Here is a 20,314-nt window from a genome sequence, read left to right on the forward strand (position 1 = left end):
GAGCTAAGCGAAAAGGAGGGGCAGGACACACACACACACACACACACACACACACACACACACAGGGGGAGGGGGTTTAGGGCAGAGGGAGGGGGGCGGAGGGGTTGGGGAGAGCCAGTGAGAGCCAGACTTGAGCTAGAGAGACAGGAAGAGGAGAGACAGAGGAAGACAGAAGGACAAGAGAGGGAGACTGAAGGCTGAGGCCCGAGGACTAAGAGTAGAGGGGGGGGGCAGCGGGGAGGGAGGAGAGAGTGGAGCCTGAGGGGAAATAAGAAAAGTGAGATAAAGGAGGGAAAGGACAGGGGCAGGAGGGTGGGAAAAGGGGAGAACGTTGGAGGAGAGGGGACCGTGGCAGGGGTGGAGAGAGAAGGAGAAGAGAAGCAGAGGAGAGGGGAAGAGAGAGAGAGCTGGGAGAATAATAGGGGGAAGGGGAATGATGAGGAGGAATAGAGAGAAATGGGAGAGAGAGATTGAGAGAGGAGGGGGAAGGGAAAGAGAGAGATGAGTGGGGTAGGAAGAGAAAGAAGGAGGGAAGGGGAAGGGATAGGAGAGGGTGGCAGAGGTGAGGAGAGATGGAGGGCCAGGTTTCTGGGGTGGCAGGAGAGAAGGGCCCCAGATAGGCCAGCAGGCACTGGGTCTGCAAAGCCAGGAAAGGGGCAAGTACAAAGGAAGGGGCGAAGGCAACAGTATCCTATGCGACAGGGACAGGAGTAGGATGAGGACTGAGGAGAGAATGGGGGATGTGGCCCTGCTCTCCTCTCACTGACTCTCTCCCTTGTCTGCTCCCTCTGTGCCAGCCACACTGGCCTCCTGGCTCTTTTCTGATCTTAGCAGGCACCTCGTGCCTTAAGGACCTTTGCAAGGTTGTTCCTTCTGCCTGGAATGCTCTTCCCCAGATATCCACATGGCTCACCTCTTTGCTTCCTTCAGGATGTTTAAATGTCTCCTTCTCAGCAAAGCCTACTCTGATCACCCACTTACACATTGTAGCCCATTCCACTCCCCGCCCCCCACCATCGCCCTTGCCCCTTAGCCTGTGTTATACCACCTTCTAACATACTGTAACACAGACTCATTTAACGTGTTTATTGTCCATCTCATCCCACTAGAATATAAACTCCATGAAGGCAGAGATTTCTGGTCTTTTTTGTTGATTGTTGAATCCCCAGTACCTAGGACAGTGCCAGCACATAGTAGGTGCTCAATACATATTTGTTGAGTGAGTAAGTGATGTTGTGTTGAATATGGATGATCTCTGAAAATTGTATAAAGGATAAATGAAACAAATTCCTGAGGTGACTGTATTTTACTGTGGTTTACTTCTTTGGAAAGTGGAGAACAGCATAAAATTCTGATCACTGTAGGGTTTTGTTCAGTTGAGCTTTGATGAATAAGGCTTTTAGCTAATAAGTTAATTTGAGTTTGAGGGTCTCAAGACAAGCTCATTGGATAAACCTCTTTCTCTTGATGCCTCATTTTCTCTGGAAGGTGAATTGGCTGTGCAGTGGTTGTCAACAGCGAGAACCCGACATTGGCTGGTGAAGGGGGCGGTAGGTCATGGGGATGACAGACCGATAGGAAGGGACAAGGGCAGACATGTGCGGTTCTTGCTGGAGCATTGTTTTCTGTTTGTGGTCAGAGCGCAAGGAGTATGGCATCTGATCTGAAGGGCACTTTAAACCAGGTTAGGTATATGCATTATATCTGTATAACTCCTAACTTGAAATTAGAATGAGTATTTTTGAAGGGCTTATAAAGAAAGCATGTGCTTCCTCTGGAGAGCTTAAATTGGTTATGTCACTCAAATACTTCAGTACTCATGGATTGGAGAGTTGACAAGAAAAAGATTCCCCAGTGGTCTTTCGATGCCCTGTTCATATATGGGAATGACCCCCTAATTGTAGTTGGTTAGACTAAATGTGTGTAGAACAATATACTGGCATCTCACTTGTCTGAAATAGATTGAATTTCCTCGAACACTCATGCATATCTGTCTTTCAGATAATTTAAAAATCACTCTAGGTGATTAACAGCATCCTCGTCTCCATCCTGAAACCTATGGATTCCTGGAAAGCTGGTGCTCCCTCATCCCCATTTGGACCTTAATTTTCCACAGCAGGCTGGCTTGTGAGAGAGACTGCTTTAACATTTTGGTGCTCTAATTACCTTTATTTATTTAAATGTTTCCGCATAAAAGGTGGTTAAAGCAGCTGTCCGTGTTACAAGTTTTGATTTTTGGGAGTTCTTTTTCCCCAGGGGGAGTGGCCACAGCAGGTCCTAGCTGGTGGTGAGTGGCTGTCATGATCTCTACAGCACCGCTCTACAGCGGCGTGCACAACTGGACCAGTTCTGACCGGATTCGCATGTGTGGCATCAACGAGGAGAGGTGAGGAGGCTGGGAAGGTGGCCGTCGCCGGCTTCCAGTGAGCGGTGCCTGCTCCCTGGCGAGGTAGCTGCAGCAGCGCCTGAGGGGGGACCTTGGGGAGGGGGCTGCTGGTTGTTTCTAATTTTCCTGAGATGGGCTGGGGCTGGGGCTGTGTGAGTGGCCTGCTCTGCCATGCCGTCCCTGTTCAGATGAAAGTGAGGAGGCCAACAGATGACCTTTTGCCAACTAGTATTTGTCTACTCATTAAGAACTGTCAGACTGTGGATTAAAGGGAAGCTCAGGCAATTGCAAGTTTTATTTGCTGCATCCATGTTCTGTGCTCAAGGGTACGTGTAAGATATTTTTGGTCCTCGATCTAAGCCTGGAAGAAAGGCGATTTTGTCATTCAGCTTTATACTGGGAACTGTTAGTGGGTATTCTGGTGATCAGCACTTTCCTGCCTCACGAGGCTAATGATGATTCGCAGTGAGATCCTTATGAAGTATCAAAGGAGGATCAAACTGCTTAACGTAGTTTTTGTATGAAATTGAGAGTTGGTGATGCTTGCCTGATCTGCGTGTGTTTTCAGTTTTCTGTTCACCAAAATACTGGGTTGACCAAGCTGTTCCATTTCCTGATCATGCCCCGTATGAAGAGCACTCAAAATGGCCTTCAGATTCTACATTTGATTTTCATAACCCTTGGCCAAAGAGCTGTGTGTGATGGTTGCAATGCCTCTCCCATTTTTAGAGAAGGTATGGCTCCCCCATGCTTGCTGGTTTCAATATATCGACTGTTGAAATCCAAATACATCAAATCAGTCACCTAGAACACAGAACGGTATGGCTTTCCCTGGGATTCAAGATCTGGCATTTCCTTGGGGAAATCTTGGAAGTGTGTGCATGGGTGTGTGTGCATGTGGGGGAGTGTTGGTAATATTGAAGGGAAAAGGAATGGACGTCTTTGTGTGTATCTATTTTCTTCTTCTGTTCTTAACTGGAGAAGTATGTACTTGTGTGAGGTTCAGGTTAGGAGAATAGACCTTTTTATTATTTTTTTAAAGCCATTAGTTAGCTCCTGATGGTTTAATGCTGTCTATACTGAGGAACAAGTTAGAGATGGACTTAAAAGGAATTTAATTTTAGAATATAAAAATCAAGATCAAGGAAAATAAGACAAAATTCTTCTCAGATCTGCATGAGAAAGGTATTTTCCTTTGCATATGAGGTATGTCCTTAGATAATAACTAAGAGAAGATCTGGGGAAGGCAGAGCGCTGGTATTGATTTGCGTGAGTATTCATTGGCAACTAGTTATAAGTAGTTGAGGCTTTGATGTAGAGATCTGGACTAGAGCCTTCAAAAAATCAATGAACAAGTTACCTTAGTTTACTGTCTATTCTAAATCCCCTCTGAAAAAGGACCAGGAAGTGGGCCCGAACCTGATTTTCCCTCCTTATGGACTTTTCTTGGGATGTTAGATTACCAAATATGCCAAGTGGTTAAGATGACCTTTTTTAAGTGTTGTCACTTCTGATCTCATCTACCCATTGCTGTCACCTTCCCACTACAGCCCAGGCCATGCTATAGCTGATTTCCAAAATGTGATCTCACCTTATTTAAAAACCATCTTTCTTAGCCCTTGACCACCTGTAGAACTTCGACATTTCGGGTGTAAAGCTGCATCTGGGGGTTAACTCTTGAAGTTATGTTTGAGAAGCCTGCCCAGTGCCATCAGATGTAGCTGAGGACTGTAGAAACTGGGGACAGGGGCTTTATGCTGGCCTCAGGTGGCCGACTCTAGACAAGCCTCCAGCTAAATCCCTCTGTTTGCTTGCTTGCTGCTTCCTTTCTTGTACCCATTCATGCCATCATTCACCAAACATTTATTAAACTCAATCAGAGCAAACCAGTAGTCATGGGATATTGGTGGTAAGTGCTGTCGCGTGGCATGTACAGGTCCCGTGGGAATCTACAGGCCAGAATGAAAAACTTCCTGGTGGAATAAGGGAAGGCTTCCCAGAGGCAGTGACCTTTGCACCGGGGCTTGGGGGATGAGTAGGAGTTTCAGGTGAGGGCTGGTATTTCTCACATGGTGTGTTTGCGGGAGACCTTGGCTGGAATGAAGGCAGTCTTGGGGTGCTATGGGAAGTCTGCAGGGGCTGGGATCTAAGCGAGATGTGTGCCATGTAGTTAGGGCCCAACAGGAACTGAAAAAGGTCTGGTTTGACAGTGGTGCTAGCCCTTAATAATTAGGGAAACAGCCCTGAAAGGTTATGGCTGTTTCTGGTTTAGGTTCAACAAAGCCTTGAGTATAATGGCCCAGGGTCATCTCTGTTGGGAAGAAAAGGTGGGATTGATTTTCAGACCTGACTGAAGCCTGCTTTGACCCCTGCTCCCTTCTCCCCACCACCCACACCCTCCTAATCTTGCCCAGTTGACCCTCCTCTCCCCATGCACCCCTGCCCTGCAAGCTGTCTCTGTCCTAGGTTCTTCTCTCAATGGAGCAATTTAACGTTTGCTTGGCTTTACACACCTCTCTCCTCAGAGGGTTTGAAACGTGGCCGCAGGACATTTTCCCAGAGCCTTGGGGGCTGGCACTCAGGTGTGGGTATGGCTGGAGTAGCCAGGACTGCTGTTGGCCGCTGCCACCTCCAGAGTCTCTGGGCCGGTGGCTCTGCCGTTCTCTGGTGGCTGCCTTCGAAGGCAGGGTTTCTACTTTCAAGGTGACTTTATGCAGGGTGGGAGCCGAGCAAGGAGGACCAAATATGCAGCTGAACTCCCCTGTGTATGGTGAGGACGGGGGAAATGGAAATAGTGTCTCCCCTCTGCGGTCCCTCATGTGGGGTTGGTGAAGGGGGGGTTCCCTGCCGCTCCTTTTTCCTCGTCACCATCCTCCCCACAAAACCATCCCTGGCCTGGCCTAAGGCTGGGTATTGGTCTTACTTTTCTGGGCTCTCAGGGATTGATGTCGAAGTATGTTTTCCCTTTCCCTCAGGCTCCCCTTCCTCCCCTTCCTTGAGACCCCCGACTGCATCTCCAGCCCGCCTCTCTCCTTATGATCATTTCTGTTTGTCACCAGCAGTCATTGCCAGCAGTGGAACCCTCCCACTTCTGCCAGCCTAGATGCCTTTTAAAGGGAACAAGCCTTTCCCCCCGGTTAGTCCCTTCTGGAGCCCTGAAAAGATGGGGAGAGGCCCGCGGTGATCCCCTTGCCTTTTTTGCTTCTCTTGCCCCAGGTACAATTTTGGGGTCCGTCAACGGTGCCCTGTTCCAGTGGGAGGGAAGGAGTTAGTTCTTGTGGGGGTTGGTTGTGGGCGCCCTGACTGCCCTTTGGTTAGGATGGCTAGTGAGGCAGGTGCTGGCTTCTTCCCTGGCTGTTGCAGAGCTCAGGGCGAGGCTCTGAAGAAGGGGGGCAAACCCCAAGGCAGTCTAGCTCCCCAGAGGTGCACAGAGCATTCCTGTGCTTTGCACCCTAGGAACCACATCTCAGGGCTTCTTCTGGAGCTTTATTCTTGCACCTCAGCTTTCCACTTGGCCACTCACACCATGGCTCCTGCCCCACTGGTGTCTTCCCTAGGGCAGCAGTGGCACGTTCTTGCTATAACTCAAAATACCAAACTTCCAGTGGGTGTTTGTTTTCTCTTCAACTTCACCCTCCCAGTCTGACCTTTTTTTTTTTTTTTTGGTCAGGATATACCATCTCCTAAGATTCTTGCCCAAATTTTAGAGAAGACATTTTGAGGAGGTGAGGGTACAGTTGAGTTTTCCTCCTTTGGGAACCAACTCTCTGGCCTTGAGCATTTCCCTCTGCAATATACCAACTTGAATTCGGGGTCTGTAGCTTTGAAGGCTTCCTTCCCTTTGCGATGGGAGAAAATGCAGTGGTGCTGGGAGGCCAAGCGGAGAGTGGGGGAGCTGGCAGGGGATAGGATGCAAGCAAGAGCAGAAAGGTAGGAAGGAGGGTGCTGGCTTGAGCTCTCTGGTACCCTAGAAAAGGGGAAGAGATACCCTAGAGGGAAAGAAGTCGTGCCCTTGAAATGCCCCTTGATGCTCAGTGACCTGCCTCAAATCAGTATCATTATGTGTGCTAATAAACGTGTATCTGCTCTAGGCAAGCTCATCAGGTGACTAGGTGATGATTTGGATTTAGAACATGAACCACAATGGGGGTGGTTATTTGTTTTAGGAAAGGGTTACCATTATGGTACCTGTAGCCAGCTTTCCTTGTAGACTTAAAATAAGATCATATTTACGAGGAAAGCAGTTTGCATGCCTTTTGGGATCTTCTGTGAATTACCTCTCCCCTTCTGGCAATGCCCAGTACCTCCTGGACGGTCACCTTGATGGATAAGCTCTAGGGACAAGGCAAAGGTGCTGGGGTCCTCCACACTCCTGGTGAGAGCCCTAGAATACACAGCCCAAAGAGGGGAGTCTAGTCAGATCAGGCTCCTTTGCAGGAACTTGAAAAGCTGGGCAAGGAGGCTCCGGTTTGCAGCCTGGACCTCCCCTACCCCTAGTTCCTTGTGATTTCCCCCAAGCCACCAAAGGAAGCGAGACAGGAGGGTTTTATGGGAACCCAGGCAGGCAGGGGGCGTTCTGGGGAAGGTGCTGGTGGCCTGAAGACTAGGCCTCACGTCCCTTTTCTGGTTGTGTCTCCCATGCTAGAAGAGCACCTCTTTCTGATGAGGAGTCCACGACAGGTGACTGCCAGCGCTTTGGATCTCAGGAGTTTTGTGTCAGCAGTTTTTCCAAGGTAAGGGGCCATGCAGAACCACATGCCACCTGCCAACGGGTGGAGCTGAACTGCTCAGGCAACGTGCCCAGCCTGCCATCCCAAGAAGGGGGCCAGGAAAGGACAGGGTGTTTCCCAGGAGTTGCTGTATGTGAGACAGAAATTGGCCAGCTTCTCTTTGCTTCTGCCTGGTTGGTCGAGTTGCAAAGAGGACCAGCAGTCACCTCTCCTGGGCCTCGGGACACTTGCACGATCTACAGAGAGCTCGCTAAGATGGGCACGCTGCTCTGTCGTTGCAGGTGGAGCTCACGGCAGTTGGAAGTGGCAGCAATGCCCGGGGGGCAGACCCAGATGGCAGTGCAACAGAAAAACTTGGGCACAAGTCAGAAGACAGGCCTGACGACGCCCAGCCGAAAATGGACTATGCTGGGAATGTGGCAGAGGCAGGGGGCCCCTTGGTGTCACTGAGCAGCCCGGGAGAGGGGCTCAAGCTTCCCACTTCCGACGGCCTGGAGGCCAGCAACGGCACGGCGGACTGCTCCTGGACGCCCCTCAGCACCCAAATGAGCAAACAGGTGGACTGCTCGCCAGCTGGGGCGAAGGCTTTGGACTCTCGGCAGGGTGTCGGGGAGAAGAATACTTTCATTTTGGCAACTCTAGGAACTGGCGTCCCCGTGGAGGGCACCCTGCCTCTGGTTACCACTAACTTCAGTCCGCTGCCAGCCCCCATCTGCCCCCCGGCTCCCAGTTCAGCCTCTGTCCCCCCATCTGTTCCAGATCCATTCCAGGTCCCCCTCTCCGTCCCCGCCCCAGTGCCCCATTCCGGGCTCGTTCCCGTCCAGGTTGCCACTTCGGTTCCGGCCCCTTCCCCTCCCTTAGCACCAGTCCCGGCTCTGGCTCCGGCGCCACCATCAGTGCCCACACTCATCTCCGATTCGAGCCCTCTTTCGGTTTCGGCCTCAGTCTTGGTGCCCGTGCCAGCTTCTGCTCCCCCGTCGGGCCCCGTCCCCCTGTCGGCTCCGGCCCCTACCCCCATCTCAGTCCCAGTTTCAGCTCCTCCCTTGGCTCTGATCCAGGCTCCCGTGCCCCCTTCGGCTCCGACCCTGGTCCTCGCACCTGTCCCCACTCCAGTTCTGGCTCCGATGCCGGCGTCCACGCCTCCGGCAGCTCCCGCCCCTCCGTCGGTGCCGATGCCCACCCCGACCCCGTCCTCTGGCCCGCCTTCTACCCCCACCCTCATCCCTGCCTTTGCTCCCACGCCGGTGCCTGCACCCACCCCAGCCCCAATCTTCACTCCAGCCCCCACGCCCATGCCGGCTGCCACGCCCACTGCCATTCCCACCTCTGCACCCATCCCGGCGTCCTTTAGTTTGAGTCGAGTGTGTTTTCCTGCAGCTCAGGCACCAGCTATGCAAAAAGTCCCCCTGTCCTTTCAGCCAGGGACAGTGCTGACCCCGAGCCAGCCGCTGGTCTATATCCCGCCTCCAAGCTGTGGGCAGCCACTCAGCGTGGCCACACTGCCAACCACCCTGGGAGTCTCCTCCACCCTTACACTCCCTGTCCTGCCATCCTACCTGCAGGACAGGTGTCTCCCTGGGGTGCTGGCCTCCCCAGAGCTGCGGTCTTACCCATATGCATTTTCTGTGGCCCGGCCTCTGACTTCGGAGTCCAAGCTGGTCTCTCTGGAGGTGAACAGGCTCCCCTGCGCTTCCCCGTCCAGCAGCACCAGCACCCAGCCGGCACCCGATGGGGTCCCCGGGCCTTTGGCAGATACTTCCCTCTCCACTGCTTCTGCCAAGGTGCTTCCACCACCACAGCCTCTGCTGCCAGCCCCCAGCGTGAGCTCAGCCCCACCGCATCCTGCCAAGATGCCAGGTGGCAATGAGCAACAAACAGAAGGGACTTCCGTCACTTTCTCTCCCCTCAAGTCACCTCCACAGCTGGAGCGAGAGATGGCCTCTCCGCCCGAGTGCAGCGAGATGCCCCTGGACCTCTCCTCCAAGTCCAACCGGCAGAAGCTCCCGTTGCCGAACCAACGCAAGACGCCTCCCATGCCCGTGTTGACCCCCGTGCACACCAGCAGCAAGGCCCTCCTCTCCACGGTCCTGTCTAGGTCCCAGCGCACAACCCAGGCTGCCGGCAGCAATGTCACCTCATGCCTGGGCTCCACTTCCTCGCCCTTCGTCATCTTTCCTGAGATCGTGAGGAACGGGGACCCAAGCACCTGGGTGAAGAACTCCACTGCGCTGATCAGCACCATTCCCGGCACCTACGTGGGAGTGGCCAACCCAGTGCCTGCATCCCTCCTGCTGAACAAAGACCCCAACCTGGGCCTCAACCGAGACCCCCGCCATCTCCCCAAGCAGGAGCCCATCTCCATCATCGATCAAGGAGAGCCCAAGAGCACTGGTGCCCCCTGTGGCAAGAAGGGCAGCCAGGCTGGGACTGAGGGACAGCCAAGCACAGTCAAGCGTTACACCCCAGCCCGCATCGCCCCTGGGCTGCCGGGCTGCCAAACCAAGGAGCTCTCCCTCTGGAAGCCCACGGGGCCAGCAAATATTTACCCACGGTGTTCAGTCAACGGGAAACCCACCAGCACCCAGGTCCTGCCTGTTGGCTGGTCACCATACCACCAGGCGTCTCTGCTTTCCATCGGCATTTCCAGTGCCGGGCAGCTGACCCCCAGCCAGGGGGTGCCCATCAGGCCCACCAGCGTCGTTTCTGAGTTTTCTGGTGTGCCGTCCCTTGGCCCTGGTGAGGCTGTGCATGGACTTCCCGAGGGGCAGCCACGGCCCGGGGGCCCCTTTGCTCCAGAGCAGGACACGGGCACAAAGAACAAAACTTGCCGGATTGCTGCCAAGCCTTACGAGGAACAAGTGAACCCTGTCCTCCTGACGCTCAGCCCTCAGACAGGGACCCTGGCACTGTCTGTGCAGCCTAGCAGTGGGGACCTGAGAGTGAATCAGGGGCCTGAGGAATCAGAGAGCCACCTCTGCCCCGACAGCACTCCTAAGCTGGAAGGCCCCCAGGGGGCTTGCAGCCTGAAGCTGGCAGGAGACACGAAGCCTAAGAACCAAGTGCTGGCCACCTATATGTCCCATGAGCTGGTCCTGGCCACCCCCCAGAACCTGCACAAGATGCCCGAGCTGCCTTTGCTACCTCATGACAGCCACCCCAAGGAACTCATCTTGGACGTGGTCCCGAGCGGCAAGAGGGCCTCCAGCACAGACCTTTCACAGCTCGGAAGCCAGGTGGACCTGGGGCGGGTGAAAATGGAGAAGGTGGATGGTGATGTGGTCTTCAATTTAGCCACCTGCTTCCGGGCCGATGGCCTCCCAGCAGCTACCCAGAGGGGCCAAGCTGAAGTGCGGAGTAAGGCCGGGCAGGCTCGAGTGAAACAGGAAAGTGTAGGTGTCTTTCCTTGCAAGAACAAGTGGCAGCCAGACTCGGTGGTGACCGATGGGGTGACCGAATCTCTGCCGCCCAAGAAAATGAAGTGTGGCAAAGAGAAGGATGGTGAGGAGCAGCAGCCACAAGCCAAGGTTATGGTCCGGAGTTCCCATGGACCCAAGGTGAGTGCTGGGCTGAGGTTGAGGGCCGGGCCGAGACACCAGGGGTCTGCTTTGTCCTGCAGACGTCAACCTCGTGCAGTGTTCTTTAATTTTATTTATTTATTTATCTATCTATCTATCTATCTATCTATCTATCTATTTATTTATTTATTTATGGCTCCATTGGGTCTTCGTTGCTGTGCATGGGCTTTCTCTAGTTGCAGCAAGCGGGGGCTACTCTTCGTCGCAGTGCGCAGGCTTCTCATTGCAGGGGCTTCTCTTGTTGTGAAGCACAGGCTCTAGGTGCATGGGCTTCAGTAGTTGTGGCACGTGGGCTTCAGTAGTTGTGGCTCGCGAGCTCTAGAGCGCAGGCTCAGTAGTTGTGGTGCATGGGCTTAGTTGCTCCGCGGCATGTGGGATCTTCCCGGACCAGGGCTCGAACCCGTGTGCCCTGCATTGGCAGGCAGATTCTTAACCACTGTGCCATCAGGGAAGCCCTCGTGCAGTGTTGTTGAGTAGCTCTGTGAACTGAGCTGATTGGAAGGCTTGTGTAAAGTGAATCATGACCCTTACCAAGTAACATTCTCCATATATGGTGTTTTAGCGTGGGGAGGGGTGGGCTTCTATTTTGTAGACGTGGGAAATGATTCGGTCCCTGAGGCTAGGAAAGCCATTGTCCCAGATGAGGTTGGAAAGTGGAAGAATACCGTACGATACGGGGAGGGAAATCAATTAATAACAGGCCCTTCCTTGCATGGCCATTCTTCCTTTTCCTTTTCTAAGATGACTGCTGGCCTTGAGAGCTTAGGGTCCAGGGAGGCAAGGGGCCTTTGACAAGGTTGTTCTCTGCACCACCGGGGTAAGCCTGCTCAGGATTTGCTTGGAGTTTTGTGGGGCTTGAGCCGATTCAGCTTCTGGGCAAATCCACCAGTTTCCTATCCCCCTAATGCTTGGGGTGGCAGCTGTGGGTTTCAGCCCATTGGGAATTTGGTGTCCAAGGCAGATGGGCATCTGGGTCTGGGTTCTTAATAGGCTAAGGATGATGGCAGGGTTCTAGGCCAAAAGGTGGGCTAAGAGGACTTGGCCTGAACCCAGTGTTCCTCCAAAGAGGATCTGAAGGCCACTAGTGATCAAGGAGATTCTTGAAGCAGTTGAGGATAGGGCTTATTCAAAACATGGAGCAATTTGAGGTTATGTTAACAAGCCTTCAAATTGGATGTTGAATAGATCTCTAGCCAGAGCACTATGAATTTGTTTGTGGCAGAAGCTCTTAGTCTTTTTTGGACCATAGAGCACTTTGGGGAGCTGATGAGAGCTGTGAACCCTGCTCCCCGAAACATGGCCTCAGAATTTTGCCCATAATTTCAAGGGGCTCATGGACCCAACCCGCTCCCCAAAGCCCACCCATGGACTCCAGGTTAAGAACCCTGGGAGTAGAGTTTGGGTGGGTTTTTCTCAGTGACCCCATGACCACCTCAGTACGGCAGAGACATGCCAAGTAGGAACATAGGTCATTACACAGTAGAGCACATGTCTAGCATTTGCTCAGGTAACTGCAATCTGCTCTTGGTGGTAATAATAATAGTTCATGTCGTTATAGTTGTTACCGTTTGTTGAATTCCTACTATATACCAAGTGCTTTCTACATATGTTATCTAACTTAATCCTTCAAATAACCCTATGAGGTGAACACTACACCCAATTCACAGATAAGAAAATGAGTAAGTTGTTACCCAGAGTTACACAGCTACTAAATGACAGAAGTGGAACTCAAGCTCCAGTCTCATTGGTTCTGAAGTTCACATTCTAAAACAACTATACCCCAATTTAAAAAAATTAAAAGAAAGATAAAGTTCATGTTCATCTTGAGCTATGCCACACTGTCTTCCACTCTGCTTATGTATAGCTGTTTCACTGACCATTTAGCAAGTGTTTGTTGAGCGTCTACTATGTGCCAGTCCTTGCCAGGCAGTGGGAATACATCTTAAGGAGGGCAGTACAGCATTTTGGTGAGGAGTATGCTCTCTGGAGCCAGGCACAGCGCCTGAGTGTGAATCCTGGTTCTGCTTCTTCCTAGCTGTGTGACATCAGTCAAGTTACTTCATCTCTCTCGCCCTCAGTTTCCTCATCTATACAATGAGACAGTGATAGTACCTACTCATAGGGCTGTGTAAAGATTAAATGAAATGATGATGTGAAATGTCCAGAATGGGCAAATTGATAGAGACAGAAAGTAGATTAGTAGTTGCCTAAGGCTGGCGGGGATGAGGAATTGGAGAGTGACGGCTTAATGGGTACAGGGTTTCTATTTGGGGTGATGAAAAAGTTCTAGAACTAGATAGTGATGATCCTTGCACATTTCCGTGGTTGTATTAAAAACAGTTGAATAATAAACATAAATCAGTGTATGATATATCTCAGTAAATTATATGTCAACAAAGCTATTGTTAAAAAAAGATAAAATGAAGTGATATGTGTAAATGCTTAGAACAGTGCCTGGCACATAGTAAGTGCTCAGAAAGTGTTAGTGGCTGCTGTTGATATCATTAGTATTACAAATAGGATAGACCCTCATGGAGCTTATGTCTTGCAGGTGACTCGCTGACAGGCAGGCACTGTCCCTTCCTATATTAGATGAACAGTTCACTGGGCCCACTGACAGATGGAGAGGGCAGAGAATAAAGTCACAGCATCAGGAGCCTTGAAGCAGCCCTTGGCAACTGCCTGTAATGATTTAGTAAATGTCCATTTTTCCGGAAAGCAAATAACTTAGATCTTTCTTTTCTTATGTTCCATTTTCCTGAGAAAGAAACCATTGATAAGCAAAACTAAGATCAGGGGTCGATTCAAAGCAGCCCCTTTCAGGGTATGGCCAAGAATCAGAATACTCTCTGTAGTGTATACAGCAGTAGGAATATAATGTTATGTACATGAAACTTATATAATGTTATAAACCAATGTTACCTCAATAAAAAAATTAAATAAAAAAATTTTTTAAAAAAGAATCAGTCTCCTGTCTCCTACACCACCTGCCCCAAGGCCGCACGGAATCCTGAAGGACCTTCTGAATCATCAGCAAAGAAAGTTCTGCTTCATCTGGTGCTGGTTGTCTTCTCATCTTTTGGAAAATTCTTTGGAAAACCCTTCAAAACTCTGTTAACCAGAACATTCATCTTACATGGTCTGTTCATCATCGCAACTTTTTGCCTAAGTTGGAGTGTGCGATATATTTTTACTCTGAGTGTTGCCCTTGCAGAACATACAGACACAGATCCCTTCTAGATGTTCTGTTTTACTTGTTTTTGTCTCTCTTAGGAAGTAAAAGTTAATGATCCGTACTTGAAAGAGCCAGCTAAAAATGATATTCAGAAATAAATACGACATGTTCAAATTGACATGCACTGAACTTTATTCCGCCTGACTTGAGGTAGTTGTTCTGTGGCCATACCTGAAGGTCACACTTCAAGCAGCAGTTGCCCATATTCCTCTTTCCTTCCCATTTCTTTCTTTCTCCTAACACTTTGGTTTGTAGGAACTGGCAGCAAGTAAAGGGAGAAACTGAATTTTCAACTCAGCCCTCTGCTGAATAAGAAGCAGGAGGAGTTCATGGGATAGCAGGAGTCCCTGGAATTTGATGGGGAATGGTGACTCTATGGAGACATGTTCCCCCCACCCCCCCGCCGGAAAAATGTTCCATCAGTAAGACATCTGCCATCCCCTTAGCTGGAGCTGGACCATGATAACTTTTTAGAATGTGGTGTGCGGCTCTGCTTAGGGGGAAAACAACTCTTCCTTTCTTCCTAGGGCCCGCTGTCATTGTTAAAATGTTTTGCTTACTCTGCACTCCCTGGATCCTACAATACTAGAAATCCCTACCTTGCCCTATTTCTTGTTGGGTGGCATGGAGAGATCTCAAAGCTTGTGAGAATCTGTGACTGCTAGGCTCAGAGTGTCCTTGCAATGTGTAAGCACAACCATTGTGCCTACCCCATGCGCCGGGCAGTAGGTATGAGTGCGGATGACCAAAACCAGTGGAGGACACAAGTAAGGAAGAAAAGGAGTGAGAGCTGAGGTGAAGAGGCCCGGGCTGGGTGCCAGGAGCCCTGGGTCTTAGTCCTAGCTCAGCCGTTTTCTCACTGCAGGCACAGAGCAGCTAACTTGCAGGTTTGCCTAGTCCCTGACGGCCCCTGAGCAAGTGGACGCCTTGGGCTGTGTTGCCCTGGACAAGTCATTTAACCTCTTATCTTGGAGGCTCAGTTTCCTCGTCTGTTCAAGGGTGTGATACTAGCTTTTTCTCTCTGGGTTGTTGGGAAGAACAAATCGAATATTAGAGAGAGTCTTTGGAAAAGGTGAAAGGGCCTCAGAATGTAAAGGGTCGTTATTGAAAATGCCTGGGCCTTTTCGGTGTCTTTCCTAAGTACGGGGAGATTGGAATTGCTGCCGTGGTAGACTTTTCTTCTTGCCTTAGTTGAATCTTTTTTCTGGTATTAATCTACACGTGAAAATAGATAATTTTTCTTGAGTTGGCCCATATGAGAATTAGTTTCAGTTGTTGGTGTCAATACTATTCACAGTGAAGTTATTTGAACAATGTAGTCATCCAACTTGCAGAAGAGGCATTTTTGTTTTCTGTCCACCTCTCTATTGCTGTTCGGATATAGAGAGTATGGGGCCTGACTTTGCACCTTTTCAAATGACTTTGGGTGTTTATTCGGCTTGTGAATGCAGACTCTGTGGACGTGTTTCAAATGATGGGGTATGGATGTCTATGGGGATTAGCTAGGGCACTGGATTCAGTCCAAAAAGCCTCTGTAGCCCACTGTGGAAGGCAGCGGGCGGCCCCTTCCCCCAGCCTCCACCTGGGCAGCTCGTGTCCGTGTGTCAGTATCAGGGCCCAGGGCTCAACATTAAGAGGGCTTTCTTAAGAAGTGAAACTGACCTCAGACCTGACTCTCTCCACCTCTCCACAGTGCCGGAAGCCACCTAGTGACCCCCAGGAACCCACCAAGAAAAGCCCCAGGGGGGCTTCAGATTCAGGAAAAGAGCACAATGGAGTCAGGGTAAAGCACAAGCACCGGAAGCCAACAAAGCCAGAGTCCCAGTCTCCAGGAAAACGAGCCGATGGCCACGAGGAAGGTAGGCCCCGTGGGTCCTGGCCCTCTTGATGGGCTGCAGAGGGATCCCTGTGGCGGGTGGGGGGGTGAGGGGCTCTGAAACTGACCAGGAAAGTGAGACTTCCTCACTGTGGGAGAAAGATATAATTTGAAAAAAGTATTTATTTATTTATTTGTTTGTTTGTTTGGCTGTGCCGGGTCTTAGTTGTGGCACACGGGATCTTCGTTGCAGCATGCGGGATCTAGTTCCCTGACCAGGGATTGAACCCGGGCCCCCTGCATTGGGAGCACAGAGTCTTAGCCACTGCACCAGCAGGGAAGTCCCAGGAGGAGGATATAATTGACACCTCTGAAATCTAAGTGGAGGGAGAAGGGAGACGGGAGTGGGGGCTTACGCTGCTCACCCTGGTTGCTAGAATAAGGCACACTCTGAAGTGGTGCTTTTCAGACAGACAAGAGTCAGTCCTACAGCAGAGTAGCCAACCTATTACCCTACAGTGGGTCTAGGCTCAGAGAAGAAATGGGTTTAATGAGGATTAAGACCAAATGGGGGTTATTTACACTGTTTTCTCTACCTTTGGTATATTTGGAAGCTCCCATTAGAAAAGTTAAAAATTAATAGCTAGCTAGCTAGAAGGGTTAGAGGAATCCTAAACCCTTATTATTTAGGGACACACAGGATGTTTGGGTTGGGGAGGTGTGTATGTAACCCGTGTGCTCTGCCACTAATAGTGCCTTGGCGCCCTCAGCAGAGAGAAGCCCGCGTATTCCTGCCCATAGTAGCCAGTGTTCATAGCCTTGCCTGTCTGAAGTGACCTGCCTCTTTCTAGTCTGTTCTTATATAGCAGTTTTCCGCTGTCCGCCGCTCCCTGCTCCCATCTTCCTGCCTTGCTCAATCCTCTACGATTCATGGAGGTTGCCCTTCTCTGGGACCTGCTCCAGCTCAGTTATAACGCTGTGGAGGCGCAGCAGCCTCACAGTCGTCCAGGCAACCGGGCCTTCCACTTTGTGGCGTGCCGGCGAATCGATGCCGTGCACTGCCTTTTTTGGTGTCAGCAAAAATGACCCAACTCCCAGTTTTCAAAAACCACCGGGAAAAGCTCCTTCTCTAAAAGAGATACGTAGGTGATAGCAGCATAAGGGGAATTAATAAATGTAATGCAGGGAGAACACAAACCCTCCCTTGAGTTTTCCATTTGAGCCTCTTGGGTTGGGAGGGTGGGGGAGGCTTTCCTGTCCTGAGACTCTGATTGTGATATTCCTGCCTTCTGCCCTGAAACCACACACCACTCCAGGTTCCTTGGAGAAGAAGGCAAAGAGCAGTTTCCGTGACTTCATCCCCGTGGTCCTGAGCACCCGGACGCGCAGTCAGTCTGGTGAGTGACCCTGAGGCTGAGGCCCATCTTGGCACTTCTCTGCAGAGAGGTAGAAGTCTGGTCGAGCGATTTTGCCATTGGCGCAGGTGGAGAGTTGGAAATCTGATTCACCGTGCCAAGATGCCCAGCTCCTTGAAGAGACGAGGGAGCCCAGGGTAGGAGCTGGGTCGTTGCCCACGATTTTAGGATGATTTACTTAGCTTTTCATAACAGAGATTTGACATCTCTTGTTGGCAGCCAGTGGTGGAAAGAGGAAAGGCCTGTGCCACTCAGGAAAACTGGTTCTACTCCAGGCTTTGGCATCTCGTGATTTTTGGGGCCAGTCTCTGGCACAGACATTTAACCTTTGGGCCTCTGTCCTCTTGCCCTGTGTGCCAGGCATCATCCAAATTGGAAATGGTCACTGAGTCGTCAGGGCCAGCAGAATCACCTCTGGTCCCCTGAACTTGTATTGGTCAACCCCCAGTGTCTAGAAAAGGATAGCCCTTTATAGCTACTACTGTTGTCTGCTAGCCTCCAAGTTGGTATTTAGTGCTAGAAATGGTTGCCCCAGTTCACCCAGATTTCCATGCAAAGTGGATGGAATGGGGAAGCAGGGCACAGTGTAAACTCAGTTATCTGACATTTCTATTAATGGGCACCTCAGCACATGGAGAGCGCGGTGGTAATTGGGGCTCGTAACGACAGCCTGGAGGCCTCGAAAAATCCTGAAGTGTCCTCTGAATCATCAAAGAACGATTACATTACAGCCGTTCCCATTTTAGTGTTAAACACATTGTAGTGTATTTGATTCTTTGGAAATTGGTGATCCCTGTGTGATCTCTATGGTGATTCGTGTTAACCAGAATATTAGATTAACTAGAACACTTCATTCCCTGCCTAGTCTGTATAATGGAAAGTTTGCTGGATATTTGCTGTCTTTAAGCGGTCTGACTGACTTGAAGCTTTGGTCAAGAGCCACTGCCACTCTGTTGGCCTTGAACCTTTTCTTTGTTTTTTTGGCTGCACCGCGCGGCTTGTGGAATCTTAGTTCCCCAACCAGGGGTTGAACCTGGGCCCTTGGCGGTGAAAGCGCGGAGTCCTAACCGCTGGACCACTAGGGAATTCCCTCGAACCATTTCTTTCTTCTGCTGACCTCACTTGGGTTTGGGGATTGTCGAGTTAATAGCCGGGCCTCGAGAGAAAGATGGTGGTATCTCAGAGCTGCTTCTGAGAAAGATGTCAGATCTCCTGGATCACTAAACTGGGCCAATTTAGGACTGTGCTTGTTGTTAGCAGAATTGAAGGCAGGCGTGGGGAGGAAAATGGCCTCTTGGCCGGGTGGCAGAGGAGGGTAGTAAAGGTCCCATCATCCTGGGGTGGTGGGGAGAGGAGGGGGAAGTGCCTGCCTAACGGTGAGGAACAGCTGCAGCGGGGCGGGAGGGTGGAGCTGGGGAGAAAGCTCCACCCCTGGACTCTTGGCTGCTCAGTAGGAGGTGGGGTCAAGGAAGGGAAGAGGGCCTGGCTGAGGAGCATTTGGGCGGGACTAACGCAGGCTATGTCACAGGAAAGGGGCTCCTTCTTGCTTCACTTTTCCTGAGACTCTTTGGTGACAACTCTGCTTGCCCAGGGTGGCTCTGTCAGCAAGATTGGGGGGGTCACATAGTGAGCATGGGCGGGGGCGCCATGTCAGTCTGCCCTCCCTCACCCTCTACTAAACCCTGTGGCCCTTTCCTGCCCCTCAGACAAGTCTCGGCACCTTATAAGCACAAAGTAAGAGTTTGTGGAATGAATGAAAGTGGCAGGGCAGCGTGGATGAGGAAGGGTGTGAGGTTTGGATACTTGATAGCTGTGTAACATATTGGACTCTGTAAAGCGCTTAAGGGTGAATTATCTCATTTGAGCCTCAGAACAGTCCTGTGAGGTCAGTAAGGCAGAGAACAGTATTCTCATTTTATAGATGAGGAGACAGAAGTGAAGGAACTTTCTGAGAGCATACAGCCAATAACTGGCAGAGCCTGAACTCGAACCCACCTTCAAACTCCTAATCCAGGGCACTTGCTTCCACACCATACTCTTGGTCCTTTGAAGAGGTACCTGACCGTCCTCTGTACATCCCGTCCACAGGAAGCATCTGTAGCTCCTTTGCTGGTATGGCAGACAGTGACATGGGAAGCCAGGAAGTCTTCCCCACCGAGGAGGAAGAGGAGGTGACCCCCACCCCGGCCAAGCGTCGCAAGGTGAGAAAGACCCAACGGGACACCCAGTATCGCAGCCACCATGCCCAGGACAAGACCCTGCTGAGCCAGGGCCGCAGGCACCTGTGGCGAGCCCGAGAGATGCCCTGGAGGACAGAGGCTGCCCGGCAAATGTGGGACACCAACGAGGAGGAGGAGGAAGACGAGGAGGAGGGCCTGGTGAAGAGGAAGAAACGGAGACGGCAGAAGAGCCGAAAATATCAGACTGGGGAGTACCTGACTGAACAAGAAGAAGAGCAGCGGCGGAAAGGGAGAGCAGGTAAGGCCGGCCAGGGGCTGCTGCCCCAGGGAGCTGCTGTCCCCCGTCCCCAAACCACAGTGACTCTGGCTTCTGGGGACCCTCGGGCATCTTGGGTGTTCCCACCTCTGCCTCCTCTACGCCAGCCAAAGGCCTCTGCACCCAGAGAAACGTGGTGCTATGAGCTCCAGCTGCCAGAGGGGGTCACTCAACTCCATTCCCGAGGTCTTGGCTTGGGGTTGAGATTGAATGACATTGGACTGACCTACAGGTGAGCTGAGGACATGCAGCCCCGAGCTCTCCAATTTTTTATAAAAGTCTGAACCTGTGGGCAAGGCCACAGTGACGTCCTTGGTGTGGGACAACTCAATACCAGGGAGTTCTCTGGTTGGCTTGAGGGAGTTGGGTCTTTTGGGAGGTTGGGTTTTCTCTCCTAGAATCCTGGCTTCAAGAAGAAAGAGGGTATTGGCTGCCTTTCCTGGGATGCCTCCAGCCCCTAAACTAAAAAGAAGCACAATGGTTTCCTCAACCCAACAGAAGAACTTCAAGTAGAAGCGGGCACAACTTGGCTTTCTTGGTTAAAGCCACAAAGGTTATTAAGAGGCAGAGTGAAGCTTTCAGATGACATCATTTTTGTTGGACCTGCAGGCATCATTTTTGTTGGAAAATCAGGCAGCCCAAGGAGAGAACACCAGGCTTT

General features: G+C 51.2%; 1 protein-coding gene across 6 annotated transcripts in view; it reads left to right on the forward strand.

Annotated features, from left to right (window-relative positions):
- The window catches only part of BCORL1 (BCL6 corepressor like 1), a 60,821-nt gene that overhangs the window by 17,784 nt on the left and 22,723 nt on the right, over nt 1-20,314 (forward strand). For 5 of the 6 annotated variants that reach the window (XM_068533682.1, XM_068533681.1, XM_068533683.1 and 2 more), the window contains 6 exons: nt 2,257-2,386; nt 7,032-7,119; nt 7,398-10,670; nt 15,620-15,785; nt 17,059-17,139; nt 19,246-19,635. In XM_068533682.1, coding sequence (XP_068389783.1) covers nt 2,301-2,386; nt 7,032-7,119; nt 7,398-10,670; nt 15,620-15,785; nt 17,059-17,139; nt 19,246-19,635 — 4,084 coding nt within the window. In that variant the 5' untranslated portion in view covers nt 2,257-2,300. The remainder of the gene's footprint in view (nt 1-2,256; nt 2,387-7,031; nt 7,120-7,397; nt 10,671-15,619; nt 15,786-17,058; nt 17,140-19,245; nt 19,636-20,314) is intronic. The other variant, XM_068533686.1, reaches the window with a different exon arrangement.

This window comes from Eschrichtius robustus, chromosome X, assembly GCF_028021215.1.
Source record: "Eschrichtius robustus isolate mEscRob2 chromosome X, mEscRob2.pri, whole genome shotgun sequence".
NCBI lineage: Eukaryota > Metazoa > Chordata > Mammalia > Artiodactyla > Eschrichtiidae > Eschrichtius > Eschrichtius robustus.